The sequence below is a fragment of the Carassius carassius genome, chromosome 47 (assembly GCF_963082965.1).
Source record: "Carassius carassius chromosome 47, fCarCar2.1, whole genome shotgun sequence".
NCBI lineage: Eukaryota > Metazoa > Chordata > Actinopteri > Cypriniformes > Cyprinidae > Carassius > Carassius carassius.
The window spans coordinates 9,172,638-9,189,651 of NC_081801.1; the positions used below are offsets into that span (position 1 = coordinate 9,172,638).

Genomic DNA, 17,014 nt, shown 5'->3' on the forward strand with positions numbered 1-17,014 from the left:
CTTTTTTCCTCCAGAATTCGAGGTGTTGTTTCAAATGCCTCGGGCCTGCGCTTCCTGCCGAGGCCCTCTGCCCAGCGAGGACCGCCACATCATCTGTGTCTCCTGCCTGGGCCGCGAGCATGCTGAGAGCGCACTCTTCAAGGGCGGCTGCCCTGAGTGCGACGACATGGCTATATCGACCCTGCGGGCTCGATTAGCTCAAACCAGCCACGATGCTCCACCCGCTCCGCCTCTTCTCTCTCAAGTGCCGCGTAAGAAACGCCGCGATCAGAGAATGCCTGAGCATACTGTTACACGCGAGCTCACGCCGGAACACTCCCCGCGTGCCTCGCCCGCTCTCGCTCCTTCGCCTGTCCTCTTCGTGGATGAGCAGCGCCAGTCCCTGCTCACCAGCGCCCCCTTCTCCTTCGGAGCGCCTGAGGCGGAAGAGGACAGACACGACAGCCTTTCTCTCGCCGCGTCCAGTAGTGAGGAATGGTCGGGCTCCATTGCGGACCCCCCCCCCCTCTACAGCACCCAGCTGCACCGGACAACGCGCCGATATCGACGCGGAGCTTACTCGCGTGCTTACAAGGGCTGTCAGCGACCTTCAGCTCGACTGGTCTCCTCCAGACGAGCCCGCTAAAAGCAGGCTGGATGAATGGTTCCTGCAGGGGCGCCCTTCGGCCCCTCCGCAAAGAAACGCCCCCTTCTTCCCGGAAGTTCACAATGAACTCACGAAGTCGTGGAAAGCCCCATTCTCCGCACGCTTGAAGACTTCTGTCTCGTCAGCGCTCTCCTCTGTCGACGGCGCCCGAGACCACGGTTACGAGAGCCTCCCCCCTCTCGAGGAGGCTATTGCTGCACACCTCTGCCCGCCCTCAGCCGCTGGATGGCGGTCGAAGCCTGTGCATCCATCCAAGCCGTGCCGCACCACCTCAGCTCTCGCTGGCCGAGCTTACACCTCCGCTGGTCAAGCTGCTTCGGCTCTACACACTATGGCTGTGCTGCAGGTTTTTCAGGCCAGACTTCTCCGTAACCTGGACGAGTCTGCCCCAGATACCTATGACTTTAAAGATCTCCGCAGCGCTACTGATCTAGCCCTGCGTGCGACAAAGACCACAGCACAAGCGATCGGCCGAAGCATGGCAAGCCTCGCTGTTTTAGAGCGACACCTCTGGCTCACGCTCACGGAGATAAAAGACGCCGACAAATCCGCCTTTCTCGACTCTCCTATCTCGCCTTCCGGCCTCTTTGGCCAGTCGGTTAAGGGTTTCGCTGAACGCTTCACTGAGGCTCAGAAAACGTCGCAGGCAATGAGCCACTTCCTGCCGAAACGCTCTAGCTCTGCTGCGGGACGCCGTAGAAATGCGCCGCCCCCTCAGACCTCGAAGCCATCGCAGCCAGACTTACAGTCTCGCCCAGCGACCAAAACCCAGCACCGCTCTCGCTCTACGAGCCGCAAACCGCCAGAGAGACGGGGACCTCGGCCCAGGATTGTGCTGAACCCCGAGCCTCCGAAGCCCTCCTGACCTTCGGGCTGAAAAGACCGTGGTTAAGTCCCGCTGCGGCCGGACCACCACACAAGAAACCTCACATGCTTCCTCCAATCCCCTCACTAAAGGCGGTTGGAGATGTCTATACTGCAGTAAACGAGCCTGTTACAATGCACGCACGCCTGCACACAAACACCGTTTTCACGGCGACCTCAATAAAGCACAAAAAGAGCTTTTTCTATGTAGGCAGTGTGCCCACTACACAGTACGCACCCCTACATGTATACACACTCCCCCAAGTGTCACAAAGACTCACTCGGGTCTCCTTTCATGCCCACCTTCCCGCTCGCGTCGGAGGTGCTCTAAATGTAGCGCGCGTGCCCACTTCTCAGTGCGCAACCCTACAAATAAGCGCTGTCACCACAGTGTCACAAGCACAGCATACTCGAGCTACTGGTCCCCTCATAACAGGCGGCCAGTGCCCGAAACACATTTAACCCATAGCCGCACGAGCCGCTGCATGGCAGGCCATCCCCGGCATATCAGATTGGGTTTTGAATATAATAAAACGAGGTTACTCGCTCCAGTTCGCTCGCAGACCGCCGCGCTTTCGCGCCGTGGTCGAAACGAAAGTGAAAAGCGAAATGACACACGTCCTTCGCGCCGAACTGATAAACCTTCTTGCAAAAGGGGCGATAGAAACTGTCCCCCCTGCGCAGCGCGAGTCAGGCTTTTACAGCCGCTACTTCCTCGTACCAAAAAAGGATGGCGGTCTTAGACCCATCCTAGATCTCAGACGTTTGAACAAAGCGCTTATGACGCGATCGTTCAAAATGTTAACTACCAAACAAATACTCGCGCAAATTCGCCCGAGGGATTGGTTTTTCTCAGTGGATCTGAAAGACGCTTACTTTCACATTCAAATAGCACCCCATCACAGGCCATTCTTGAGATTCACCTTCGAGGGGCAGACTTATCAGTACATGGTTCTTCCATTCGGCCTCTCCGTAGCGCCCCGTACGTTTACACGGTGCATGGATGCCGCTCTCGCACCCCTGAGAATGCGGGGAGTGCGAGTATTGAACTACCTCGACGACTGGCTAGTTTTAGCCCATTCCGAGGAACTACTGACGACACACAGATCCTGGATCCTCAGCCATTTAGAATGCCTGGGTCTCATGATCAACACTGTCAAGAGCGCTCTGTCTCCCAGCCAGAGGATTTCCTTTTTGGGGATAGACATAGACTCTGTGACATGTACAGCGCGTCTGACGTCACAGCGCGCTCTCACTATTCAGCATTTAGCCGTGTCGTTCAAAGCCGGGTCTCTTTACCCGCTCAAACGATTTCAGGAAATGCTAGGTCTGATGGCATCAGCCTCTGCGGTTCTCAAACTGGGCCTGCTGCGCATGCGCCCACTACAGCGCTGGCTGAGAGACCGTGTTCCAGCGCGCGCCTGGATTTCCGGCCGCGCGCGCATCAGGGTGACCCACGGCTGCATCGCAGCTCTGGCCCCTTGGAAAATAGCCAACTGGTATCAGTTAGGCGTAAGCACGGGCGCTGTCTCGAAATGGAAAGTAGTCTCGACAGATGCATCCAACCTCGGTTGGGGCGCCCTGTACGAGGGCAGGTCTGCCTCCGGCCTCTGGTCGAGCCCGGAGCGACTGTTACACATAAACTGTCTGGAGATGATAGCGGTCGAACTATCCCTGAAAGCTTTCCTCCCATTTTTAAAGGGCCACCACGTTCTGGTCAGATCAGACAGCATGTCAGTGGTGGCCTACATAAATCGCCAGGGTGGTGTCAGAAACCTTGCACACCCTGACCGAGCGTCTTCTGACATGGGCACATTACAATCTGCGCTCGCTAAAGGCAGCGCATGTACCTGGCATCCTGAACCGGGGCCCGGACATGCTTTCCAGGGCGAATGTTCACCCTGGGGAGTGGTCTCTTCACCCACAGACGGTTCAGTTGATGTGGAGCATCTTCGGCAGGGCAGAGGTCGACCTCTTCGCCTCAGAAGACAACGCTCATTGCCCAATATATTTTTCAAAGAGCAGGGACGCGCTGGCCCTCGATTGGCCCAGACGCCCGCTTTATGCCTTTCCACCGGTCGCGATGCTACCGCAGGTCATCGATCGGGTCAGGAAGAGCAGATGTGCTATGCTGCTAGTAGCCCCACTCTGGACGACCCAACCTTGGTTCTCCGAGCTGATGCAGTTGTCCAGTACAGCCCCATGGCCAATACCGCTGCGGAAAGATCTCCTCACGCAGCTGAGGGGCGCGCTCTGGCATCCCCACCCCGAACTTTGGGCCCTTCATGTATGGCCCCTCAACGGGTACCCGGGAACCTCCCTGAGGGAGTGTTAAAGACCATTACGGAAGCCAGAGCGCCCTCAACCAGGCGCCTATACGCGCAGAAATGGTCAGTGTTCTCCACCTGGTGCGGGACACGGAACCTAGACCCTCACTTATGTGACGTGTCGGAGATACTCTCCTTCCTACAGGAGCGTTTAGATGCGGGCAGATCCCCGTCTACGCTCAAAGTGTATGTGGCAGCCATTGCAGCTTCTCATGCTCCGGTGGCCGGCCTATCACTGGGAAAAAACGAACTGGTCATTTTTTTCCTTAAGGGAGCTCGTCGGATGAACCCTCCCCGACCCCCTTCAATCCCTTCCTGGGACCTGTCTACGGTCCTAGAGGCCTTAAAGGGCCCCCCTTTTGAACCGCTTCAGTCTGTCGATATGAAGCTTCTTTCGTTCAAAACCGCTTTTCTACTGGCTCTGGCCTCAGTCAAGCGAGTGGGGGATTTACATGCGCTATCTGTAAGCGCTGACTGTCTCGAGTTTGGGCCTAATGACTCCAGAGTCATTCTCAGACCAAGACACGGCTATGTCCCCAAGGTGCTCTCAACACCGTTTAGAGCGCAGGTCATCTCGCTGTCAGCCCTTTCCTCGCAAAGCGACGAAAGCAACGCGAGCTTCATCTGCCCCGTCAGGGCTCTTAAAACCTATATTGCGCGCTCCGCATTATTCAGGAGGTCGGACCAGCTCTTCATATGCTTTGGTGGGCGCACCCGAGGTCTCGCCACCACGAAGCAAAGCCTATCGCGATGGATAGTAGACACTATCTCGCTGGCTTACAAATCTAAGGGCCTTCACTGCCCGTTCGGCATCAGAGCCCATTCCACCCGAGGTATGGCCTCGTCATGGGCGTGGTCCTGCGGGATACCACTGGATGATATCTGTGCGGCAGCAGGCTGGGCCTCTCCGTCCACATTTATTAGATTCTATAATCTGCAAGTCCCTGCCCTGCAGGCCAGGGTACTTTCTATATAGACGTGCTAAGCCTTATCACCTCCCCCTTTTTTCGTTCCCTATATAAAGCTCACTAAGGTTGGCTGTTGGGACTGGGATTTCTCCTGCTATAAAGCCCCGAGCTCTCGCCTCGGGCTGTGACAGGTCGAAGTTCCCGAGCACGCACGGCGTTTTACATTGTGTTCCCATAGCGTAAGCTAGCTTACGCAGTACGAGAGTACTCTCGAAAGGGAACGTACTCGGTTACTAACGTAACCTCGGTTCCCTGAGATGAGGGAACGAGTACTACGTAACCTGCCGTGCTATGTGCTCGGACCGGGTGATCGCTTCAGTCGATTTAAAACCTGATCCCTATGGTGAAGCGGTGGCTTATATAGTTCCAGCCACGCCTATTTTGGCGCGCTCTGACGTCCAATGGGCGCGAAGCGCCCCCATTGGTTCGTTACTCTCCGCCGCCTCACCATAGGTTGCTGCAGTTGCCGCAGCACAGCCAATAAGCGCGCGAGCCGCTTCGCTTGGGTCTGCTGTGCTGCAGCACTGCGTTTTACATTATTTAAAAATTAAGGATAATTTTTGGCTTCATATTCTCGAGAAAAGGGGACCTTTTCCCATAGCGTAAGCTAGCTTACGCAGTACTCGTTCCCTCATCTCAGGGAACCGAGGTTACGTTAGTAACCGAGTACGTTTCTCCGGTAGTGGGCGGAGATAGTGCGCAAATGGCAATTTCATTGGCTGGCGCTCATCTATTACCATCCCATCTATTACCCCTTTGAGCAGATCATCAATCCATAGTGCAACGTATATTGTTAGTATGGTAGTAGAATTAGTAGTAGTATTATCTTTTAATAATAATTAATATAATCCCTTACTATTTTTTTCTTCTTTTTTTTACAGAAACCCAATGACCAAAAATATCTTAAGCATCACCACCAGTCTTAAGTTCAGTTAAAATGAGAAATATGCATTCATACATGGTTATCAAGTTTTAGTTCTAATCACTAAAGTTCTATCATTAAATAGTGCTTAATACTATTATATAATGCTTGACTGACTGATTAAGAAGCTAAGATTTAAGAAGCTGTGCCATTTTACAAAAATAAGCTGATTGGAATCATATATATGTGTATGTGTGTGTGTGTGTGTGTCTGTGTGCGTGTGTGTGTAAAATAGTATGTCAGTCTGGCGAGTTAACTAAAAATTTTAGTAGCCAATGGCGATTATATTGCCAAGGTGTACGTAGAGGGTTGATTTATTATACACCGCACAGAATACATACGGTATATTTTTGTATATGTTGTGTTACTAAATGAATTTAATGAAGTGATACTCTTTTTATTGTTCTGTTTAACAGATTAATAAAAAGTGAAAGCGATGTGTCATTCAGCCAAGTATGGTGACCCATACTCAGAATTTGTGCTCTGCATTTAACCCATCCAATTGTGACACACACAGCAGTGAACACACACACAAACCGTGAACACACACCCGGAGCAGTGGGCAGCCATTTATGCAGCGGTGCCCAGGGAGCAGTTGGGGGTTCGGTGTCTGCCTCCGTCGTGGTATGTATTGCCAGCCCGAGACTCGAACCCACAACCCTAGGGTTAGGAGTCAAACTCTCTAACCCTCTAATATAATATTTTATAATACTATTTCTTATTAATTAAAAATATTTAGTGATTACTGGTCATCAGATCATGTATGTGGATAGAAATGTTTCATTGTTTCATTTTGTTTCATTCATATATTTGAATAGACACAAACTATTAATCTGTTAATATTAACATTAACATTTCATATATAATACTACTTATTAATGTTATGAAATCTATTCTATTCTATTCTATTCTATTTTTTTTTTTTTTACTTCATCCTGCCCCACATCAATATTAGTTTGTCTTTGATTTTGTGTCAGGGATTCATTCCATCAAGATCCTCATTATAGATTTGACTGAACACTTTTGCCACTCATTCATACAGTGTTTCTTCCCCTGGCAGACCACAACAGAACACACTCACAGACCCTCTGTCTCTCTCTCTCTCTCTCTCTCTCTCTCTCTCTCTCTCTCTCTCTCTCTCTCTCTCTCTCTCTCTCTCTCTCTCTCTCTCTCTCTCTCTCTCTCTCTCTCTCTCTCTCTCTCTCTCTCTCTCTCTCTCTCTCTCTCTCTCTCTCTCTCTCTCTCTCTCTCTCTCTGTATTGCAATAATTTGTTATTATTATTTTCCTTATTTTCCTCTCATGCTTTCATTGTTTCTCTTGATTTGCCTGAATTGTAAAATGTTTGGATTATCCAACTGAGGGCATCATCTGCCTCTAAAAATTGCCAGTCTGCACTGAAGATGATGATGATACAAAATGGGTCGAGACAGACCCTGATCCCTCTCCCCTGAGTCCCAGGGGTTGATAGACAGATGCTGTCCCAGAGATCTACATGTGATGTGAACTGATATCAGCCGTGATATCATGTATTTCTTCTCAATACCAGATAAAAGCCCATCACGTGTGTTTATTGCATTATACATTCTGGGAAAGAATCATTAAAATGCACATCTGCATGTGTCTTTTATTTGTGGTCTCATTGTCCACATATGCTAATGAGATCTGCTGCCTGGAAATCTGTTGTTTTTGAGGCAGAATTGCAATATGTGGTGTGAAACTAAGAAAAAAAAAGATGGATGAGGGGTCGAGGAAAGATAATGCAGTTTGTCACAATGCTGTCAGCCGTGTTTCCTCTCTGGCTGTGGTTCCCAAGACGCCTGACTCCAGCACATGTCTGTGAGATTCTCACTTGGCAAGACTCCACAGTCTCTAAGTCCCATCAGTGGAGAGGAGGGACCGACTAACTGACTGGCTGGTGGACAAAGCCAAGAGATACAGGCGAAGAATAAAAAAAGAGGAGAAAATAAGCATTTGGCTCGGTTTTTATACTGAATGGTGGACATGTGGTTCTGTTGGCCCAAGCGAAAGGAGACAGAGAGATTTAATTCTCTATAGCGGCATGCTCGCTTTACACCCTTGATAAATATAACATTGATAAATGTCCATTCGCTCTTTCTGCAACAGAGATTGAGCTAAGACTGGCAAGTGAAACAGGGAATTGAGAGCCATGCCGACTGACCTCAACCCATGGTTAGCAGGTCCTACGAACAGTATTTAGAGCTGTCCGTTATATCTCCCTTCTGCTGCCATTAACCAGTTTGTACATGTTATTTGTTTGTTTATTTATTTTTTATAAATGTGGCCCATGAGTCAGGTTGAATGGAAAGGGATGTCAGCGCAGATGGACTTGAGATGTGTTTGTTAATTTTCTGTCCATGAGAGCACGGGTGAATGTTTTCCACCTCAACTTTTGGATGTGCAAGTCAGCATCTTTAACACACATGCTCTCTAGCAAACATTCAGTTAGCACTGGACATGTTCATTGTATAATACATGGATGTTTACTGTGTGAAGCAATGCTAAACTGGAATATTTTGGCAAATTGAGTTCTTTTATCCTTAAGTTCAAACGTTTTGATAAGTAAGATTTTATTTAATTTTTTTAGAAATTAAATTTGTTCAGCAATTATGCATTGAATTCATCAAGTGACATTTAGTAAAGACATTTAAAATGTTACAAAATATTTGTCTTTCAAATAAATGCTGTTGCTATTTAAATGCTATTTGAACTTTTTTCTTTAAATTATGTATCACGATTTCCTCAGAAAAATTAAAAAGGACAACTGTTTTGAACATTGATAATAATGAGAATGAAAGAATATTTGTCGGGCACCAAATCAGCATATTAGATTGATTTCTAAAGGATCATATGACACTGAAGACTGGAGTAATGGCTGTTAAAAATTCTGCTTTCTGTCAAAGAAATAAATGTAAATTGTAAAATATATTAACATAGAAAACATTTTTTTTAATTGTGAGAATATTTAATGATATTACTGTTTTTATGGTATTTTCAATTAAAATGCAACCTTGTTGAGCATAAGACTTCTTACTGACTTTATACTTGAATGGTAGTGTAATATTAACTGTACTTGTGTAAATCCTATAATAGCAGCAGCCAATAAGATTGCAACTGGCCATTTAAGCAGCTGTCCTGGCCTAGTGATTAGAGAGTTTGACTCCGAACCCTAAGGTTGTGGGTTTGAGACTCGGGCCAGCAATACCACAACTGAGGTGCCCTTAAGCAAGGCACTGAACCCCCAACTTCTCCCTGGGCGCTGCAGCATAAATGGCTGCCCACTGCTGTGTGTGTGCACTTTGGACGGGTTAAATGCAGAGCATGAATTCTGAGTATTGGTCCCCATGCTTGGCTGTATGTCACGTCACTTTCACATTTTTGTGTTCAATATGCTACAGGCAGTCAGTCAGCAGACTGTGTGTGTCTGTCTGAAGCTGAGACCTTTCCACTGATGTCATCGATGTGTTTGTGTGTTTCTTCTCATAGAGCCACATCAAGAAAAGGCATGTCATTCAGCACAGCCAGACCCAGCGACGCGCATATGTGGGACATCATTCTGGAATCTGGCAGAGGAAGTGACACCCAAACGATCTCTGTGACCTGCCAGAAGAAAAGCACATTTACTAGCAAAAGGCAAGCCCTCGCCGCATCATCCTCGTTGTTCTTAGAAACCACTGAACCGCAGACTCTCCGTAGTTCACACTTCAAAGTTTTTCTGCCCTTGCACATCACCAGCTGTGGTCTGTTTCCTCTGAAACTGTGAGAATTCAGTGACAGATTGCAAAATTATTTTTTAACAGAGAAAAACTTCCTTCTAATTTCCCCCTCCCCATTGTTCAGGTACTCACATATGTTCAGACAACCTGTTCGCCTTTTGCAGGATGGTATTTTGAATGAAAATTAAAGACAAACTTTTTCTATAGTTAAAAGGTGCAGGTTAACTGCGTTTACCCTGTACAGACAGTAGCTTCAGAGAAAAACTTGACACTTTGCGATTTCATGATTAATGCCATTCAATCAATTCCATAACGTTAGCTATTCATGTAGAAAGCGACTGAAAATAACTTCATAAAAATGTGAAATCTTTCCATCACCTCTGCTAGTAACCACAGAAAACGTACCATTCCTCCGCTGTTATTAAGAAGAATGAGCTCTGAGTTGATTATACCTATGTGCATCTAAGCTGGGGAGCGATTGGCTTGGTTTTCATATAAAGAGATTTGAGTGTTTTTGGATCCAATTCAAATGCGTCTTGAATACTGTGAGCATCTTGTCTGTCTCCATCTGGGTGTCATATTTCTCTTGGTCTCATCGGCTCTTGTTCTGTGTCCATGGGAATGTGTTGCCAATATTATTGCAGAGTATAGCATGTATCAAGTACTGTACTATAATACAGTAGCATATGTATAATTGTAGCAGCTTGTAACATGCTGTACATTAACATAACTTTTTTTTAAATATTGAATAATGATTTAATTGGATTATTACTTTTAAATTTAAATAGGAGTTTTGTGGCTTTTGGTCCATGTATATATATATATATTAGTGGTGGGCCGTTATCGGCGTTAACATGCTGCGTTAACGGGAGACTCTTATCGGGCGATAAAAAAAATATTGCCGTTAATCTATTCTCAAAGTTGGGTTGAGAGCTGGGTCTATACTAGGCGAGCTATGATGACTTTCACCTTGATATTTTAGTGCGGATGTATGCCTAACCGAATTGCCCTGTAGAGGGTGAGAACGAGTCTTCGAACCTCTGTGTATTACCACATCAAACATGACGTGCTAACATGGATGCAGCTGAAGCCCCCCGGTTTGCTTCAGGGAATTTTGTTTTTTTTAAGAAGCTTCCCAATGGAAACCTCGACAAGACTCATGCGTGTTTCACAAATAATCCGTCTGCAGTCTGTGTATGTTGCTGCTGAAGCAGCACGGACTCATACTCATTGTGCTTTCACACAGGACGCGTTTGCAGTCCACTACTTGGTACGTGAACGATCGCTGCACTGCTGCAGGCGCACCGCTACTGGAACGCAACTGGAATCCGTTAACATGGGTGCTTAAAAAAATATGCAACGCACACGCACTGCAGACGGATTATGTGTGAAACAGGCGTAAGGTTGTTTGCACCTTGTGCAATGTGGAATTAGTTTACAGCTTTCTCAAGCACTTTGTGATGCATTTTGGAAACAGGAGATGAGCCCCTGGTCTAATGCACCAGCTGGCTTGAGAAACCCATTCTAAAAGACTTACTTTTAGTCATTATTTTATTTGGGATATATATATATATATATATATATATATATAGTGTTTTTAAAATACTATACACTCACACTCACCAAGGCTGAAATTATTTGGTCAAAATACAGTGAAAACAGTAATATTATGTTCAGTGAAACATTTCTTATTGTTCTATTAGTATTATTATTACTACCAAGAAACATTTCTTATTATTATCAGAGTTGAAACCATTTTTTTTTTTTAAACAATGATACTTTTTTTTCAGGATTCTATGATGAATAGAAATGTCAAAAGAATAGTCTATTTTGATCAGTTAATCCTTGCTGAATAAAATTAATTTATTCAAAAAAAATTAATAAATAAAACTGAGTCCAAACTTTTAAATAGTGATGAAGTACATTTTTTATGACTCATCTTGCACTTACAGTACATATATATCAGTTTTGTACAATCAAATAATCTTAAAGATGTGAAAACTTCAATAGCTCATCAATGGGAGCAGTCACCAGCTGCCATTAAGCAAGCAGTCTCTCCTGACTACAGTACTTCTTTCGGTGCCATTATTTCTATGTTTTACAGCGACGACCCACTTAACTTTAATCATCCTCAGTGCATCAGTGTGATAGACCAGCTTAAAGACCAACACATTCCACAAGATTAGAGCAGAGATCTCCACATCAACCAGTGAAACGGAAAAGTTAACTCTGTGCTGGTAAACCTTTAATACAGAATAGTGATTATGGGTCATGGCTCACTTGACCTTTCACCCCTTATCTCTTAGCGATGGTCTTGAAAGCAAAAATCAGTGTGAGACTGCATCATTTAAGACAACATAGTATAAAGATTTATAGAGTTTTGAATCAAATCTCTAATGATCTGTCCACTCTGGGAACGCTTTTTCTACACAGGCACTTACTTTTCTGATACTTTCAAAGCTTCCTTTTTACGTGAGAGCTTCAGCATACCATATAGAAATCCATGAATTGGAAAAAAGTTGGATTTAAGCCTTTCTTTTAGTTATATAAAAGCACTTTATCAAAGCACATTCTGGCTGAAAGTTGTGGTGTTAGCTGAATCGTGTTCCTGCAATGAACCTACTGATACACTCATTATAATTTTGACTGTTTTAATGTGGATGAGAAGCTCCATCTCTGATTGTGATTTCATTATTAAAGGGTTAATTCACTCCAAAATTAAAATTCTGTAATTAATTACTCACTCTCATGTCGTTTCAAACCCATAAGTCCTTATTTCATCTTCAGAACACAAATTAGGATATTTTTGATGAGATCTGAGAGTTTTCTGACCCTACATAGACAGCAAGGTAACTACCACGTTCAAGGTCCAGAAAGGTACCAAGAACATTAACAAAATAGTCCATGTGACATTAGTGGATCAAAAGTAATTTTATGAAGCTATGATCATACTTTTTAGCTAAAAAAAACTAACAAAAATATTTTTTTTAACAAAAATTCTTATCTCTTGAGTTACCACCCACCGCCATTATAGAGTAACATGTGCATGCTTTCCTCTGTTCGTAAACAAGGTGCAGAACATGCGTGTTCTACGTCAGCAGCATCAGCATCATGTGCATGGGTTGTGTTATTCTCGATAATGGCGGTAGATGGTAACTCGGGGGAGAAGAATTGTTAAATAAAGTCTTTATTTCTGTTTTCTTTGTGCACAAAAAGTATTCTCATAGCTTTGTAAAATTACGGTTGAACCACTGATGTCACATGGACCATTTTAACGATGTTTATACTACATTTCTGTACCTTGAACGTGGTAGTTACCTTGCTGTCTATGGAGAGTCAGAGTGCTCTCGGATTTCATCAAAAATATCTTAATATGTGTTCTGAAGACGAACAAAGGTCTTACGGGTTTTGAACAACAATGGGGTGAGTAATTAATGACAGAATATTTATTTTGGGGTAAACTATCCCTTTAAGATTTCACACTGTCCTCTTCGACACTGTACAGTATGTCTCTGTTGACCCAGAAAACGAATTTAAGTCACTTGTTGCAGAGATTGGTATGTGACTGTGTGCTGATGTCGTATTTACAGAGGTCTGCTGGAAGTCTTACAGTTGTACTTTGAGACGGAGGAGCAGAGTGATCAGTTAGAGAGCCAGATGATCACGTGGCAACTGGAGCTGCCTGGAAACATGATCCGGGATGAAGGAACCATGAGGATTTACACCATTCAGAGAGACTATGTGGGAATAGCACCACTGATCACGGTTAGGAATGTTTGTTTTTACTTTTGACCAACTTCATATATATATATATTCATTGTTTGGAAAAATCGGTGTAAAAATTATTTTAAAATTCTTATATTTGTTTAGAACAAAGCATCATTTTGAATAACGTGAAGGTAAATAAATGACAGATATTTATTTTTCTCTTTGAACTATCCCTTTAACTTTTAAAGGTTTTGTGAGGTCATGTTTTGTAAGAACGTCTGTGAAGCATGGACACTTCTAAATGAAATCACATTGGTGTGACAAGTATTTGTCATGCTTTGAGAAAAGTCCTTTCACTATAAAGCTACAATGACAGCCTTTATACATGATTTATGTGTCTTTGTTCTGTGTGTTTTTGTGAGTGTGTATATGTGTATTAATTGTCCAGTGGCACAGTGCCACTTCTTTCGGCCTTTGATCTTCCTCTAGTCCCCTACCATTGGTCAAACTACCGCAGAATTTACCCTGACATTCACTGACATTCATTTTATTAGGACACACACTTAATTCCCAAAGCCATCCACATGCATCCCTTTATAACAAGTTCTCCAGCAGCCATTAAAATATAATGATATAGCTTTTTGTTATGTAAATATTCAAGACAAATAAAACAAAAAGAAATTGTGACAATTCATTGATATCAAGCATCCATTATAAAGCTAGCTGCCAGATTTGTTTACTGGAACGGTCTGTTTCACAGCGTGACCCTGTCTCTGAAATAACACCGGTATAAGAGTGTGGGATTTTGCCGGAAACTTTTCAAATCACAGTCAGCATCTGTTGTGTTGCATTTGGAGGATTCTCATGGCATCTATTGGGTCTAGAAGTTAAATCTGCGCTCAAACATGATCATCCTAGTGTGTTCGTCATCACAGTGGCACATTGTAAAATAATCATAAGGGTATTAAACTCAGACAGCGCGAGTCTGATCCACGATTGTTGCCATGACAGTTTTGACCTGTTTTAGCTTTTACTCACCACCAAACTGAGATACTTCATAGGAGCGTGTTAGATGATGAGAGTGCTTATTCAGAGCATTAGTTTTGTTTACAGTGAGTCACATTTTTTCCGTATGTACATAACTCTGTGCTAAATAGGGATGGGACACTGTGAGATGTATAAGTGTTAAACTAATTGATTTTTTATTATAATTTTTTTAGTGTGGATATTTTAATTAGTGTGCTGTTTGTTTGCACAGTAAAACTCTCAGAACAGTCACTTTACATGAATCTCCTCTAAGGCGCCACCACTACAGCCACATGCATTCAGATGGAAGTTTTTGGCTGTTCTATTCAGGACCCAACAAGGATTGTTTTTCTGTCTAGTTGGGCCAGTAGTTCCGACCCTGACAAAATTTTGGCCCCAGCAAAAAAGGGTTTTATTTTTTATGTTTAGCAAAATATCTAGTAAGATATTTGCTATAAATATTTACATTATGCTGTTTTCTTTACAAATGTATAACTTCATAAATTCATAAACACTTTTCTTGGAAAACATTTGCATATTATGTTAAACATTACTGATTGGTATGTAGTTTTCATCAGATTCTTACAGGTGCTTTGAGTCATATTTTTGCAAATTCACCAAAAAAAACACATATTTCCTCATGACCCTGGACCACAAAACCAGTCACAAGGGTACATTTTTTCTAAATTTTGTTTTATTTTTTCAGATTTATACGTCTGAAATCTGAATAAATAAGCTTTCCATTGATGTATAGTATAGTATAGGACAATATTTGGCTGATATACAACTATTTGAAAATCTGGAATCTGAGGGTGCAAATAAATCGTACTCGGTTACTAAACGTAACCTCGGTTCTCTCTAGAAGAGCGAACGAGTACTGCGTCTTAGCTAAGACGCTACGGGAAAAGTCTCTTTTCAAGAAATACTGAAGCAAAAAATTATCCTTAATTTTGTATTTTTGTAAAGCGCATTTGCAGCAGTACACAGCCATAGGCGAGACGGTTCGTTCGCTCATTGGCTTGTTCTGCGGCAACTGCACAGCCTATCGAGCGCGGGCTGATGCAACATCAGACCAATAAGGGCGCTTCGCGCCCTTCTTGCCACTTCCCGCCGAAACGGGTGTGGCCCAACCTATAAAAGGAGCTCGAAAAGGCTGACTCACCTGATTTATTTCATCGCCCAAGCAAACCAGAGTGAATCGTGCGCACGGCAGAGAACGCAGTACTCGTTCGCTCTTCTAGAGAGAACCGAGGTTACGTTTAGTAACCGAGTACGTTCTCTTACGAGAGCTCTCTCGTACTGCGTCTTAGCTAAGACGCTACGGGAACCCAATGTAAAACGCCGTGCGCGCAGGGATCACACACCAATAAACCTGAAGCAACGCCCAGGATTTACAGTGCACAGTCACCTGAGGGACTCACAGAGAGTCCAGGACAGAAAAGGGAAAAAGCCCTCTGTCCTATATCTAGCAGCATCCGTAGATGCGGCAATATGACATCACACAGCCGAGGCAAGGTCTGACCAATGTGGCAATTCGGGTCTTACGCAATACTGCCCATATAACAGTCGGCAGCGCATAGCGCTCGTGAACTCAGAATTCCCCTCAGGGCCCTGATTCAACTATACCGACAACAGCCTTGCTTGCAAGGCGGGGACCTCCAGGTTATAGAACCTGATAAATGTAGACGGCGAGGCCCAACCTGCCGCCATACATATATCCTGCAAGGAGATCCCAGTAGACCACGCCCACGACGAGGCGACGCCTCTTGTGGAGTGTGCTCTGACGCCCAACGGGCACTGAAGGCCCCTGGAAGCGTAAGCTAACGCTATGGCGTCAACTATCCATCTGGATAGAGTTTGTCTCGAAACAGCCATTCCCTTGGAACGTCCACCGAATGAGACAAACAGCTGCTCCGTCTGCCGAAAGGCAGCAGAGCGAGACACATAAGCTCTTAAAACCCTGACAGGGCAAAGAAGCCTCGAGTCTCCATCCTCCCCTGACACCGGCAGGGCAGACAGGGCAATAACCTGAGCCCGAAACGGTGTGTTGAGGGATTGCGGCACATAACCGTGCCTAGGTTTGAGTATGACCCTTGAGTCATTGGGCCCAAACTCCAAGCACGACTGGCTCACCGAGAGCGCGTGCAAATCACCCACACGCTTCACAGAAGCGAGAGCCAACAAGAATACTGTCTTGAACGACAGATGCTGAAGGCTAACCGATTGGATAGGCTCAAAAGGGGGACCCTTCAAGGCCTCCAAAACCGCCGCGAGGTCCCACATAGGGACTGACGGAGGTCTGGGAGGATTCAGCCTCCTAGCTCCTCTGAGGAACCGGATGACTAAATCGTACCTTCCTATTGACTGACCGGACGCCATTTCAGAAAACGCTGCGATGGCCGCCACATAAACTTTGAGCGTGGATGGGGCTCTGCCCTTATCCAACAGCTCCTGTAGGAAGGGGAGGACCTCCGTCACCTCACAACTAAGGGGTGAATAACCTCGAGCTGTGCACCAGCTGGAGAACACCGACCACTTCGAGGCATACAGACGTCGTGTCGACGGAGCTCTAGCCTGAGTGATGGTATTTAGCACTCCCACTGCGAGATCAGCGGGTAACCGTTGAGCGACCACACATGGAGGGACCACAACTCCGGTTGAGGGTGCCAAATCGAGCCCCTGGCCTGCGAGAGGAGGTCCCTCCTCAACGGTACCGGCCACGGGGCGACATCTGCTAACTGCATCAAATCTGGGAACCATGGTTGGTTCTTCCAAAGAGGTGCTACAAGCAGTATTGAACATCTCGTTTCTCTCACCG

General features: G+C 45.2%; 1 protein-coding gene across 1 annotated transcript in view; it reads left to right on the top strand.

Annotated features, from left to right (window-relative positions):
• The window catches only part of LOC132130807 (transmembrane protein 132D-like), a 41,791-nt gene that overhangs the window by 13,735 nt on the left and 11,042 nt on the right, over nt 1-17,014 (top strand). Inside the window, exons 3-4 of the mRNA XM_059542625.1 lie at nt 9,233-9,379; nt 13,053-13,227. Of these exons, the coding sequence (XP_059398608.1) occupies nt 9,233-9,379; nt 13,053-13,227 (322 nt within the window). The remainder of the gene's footprint in view (nt 1-9,232; nt 9,380-13,052; nt 13,228-17,014) is intronic.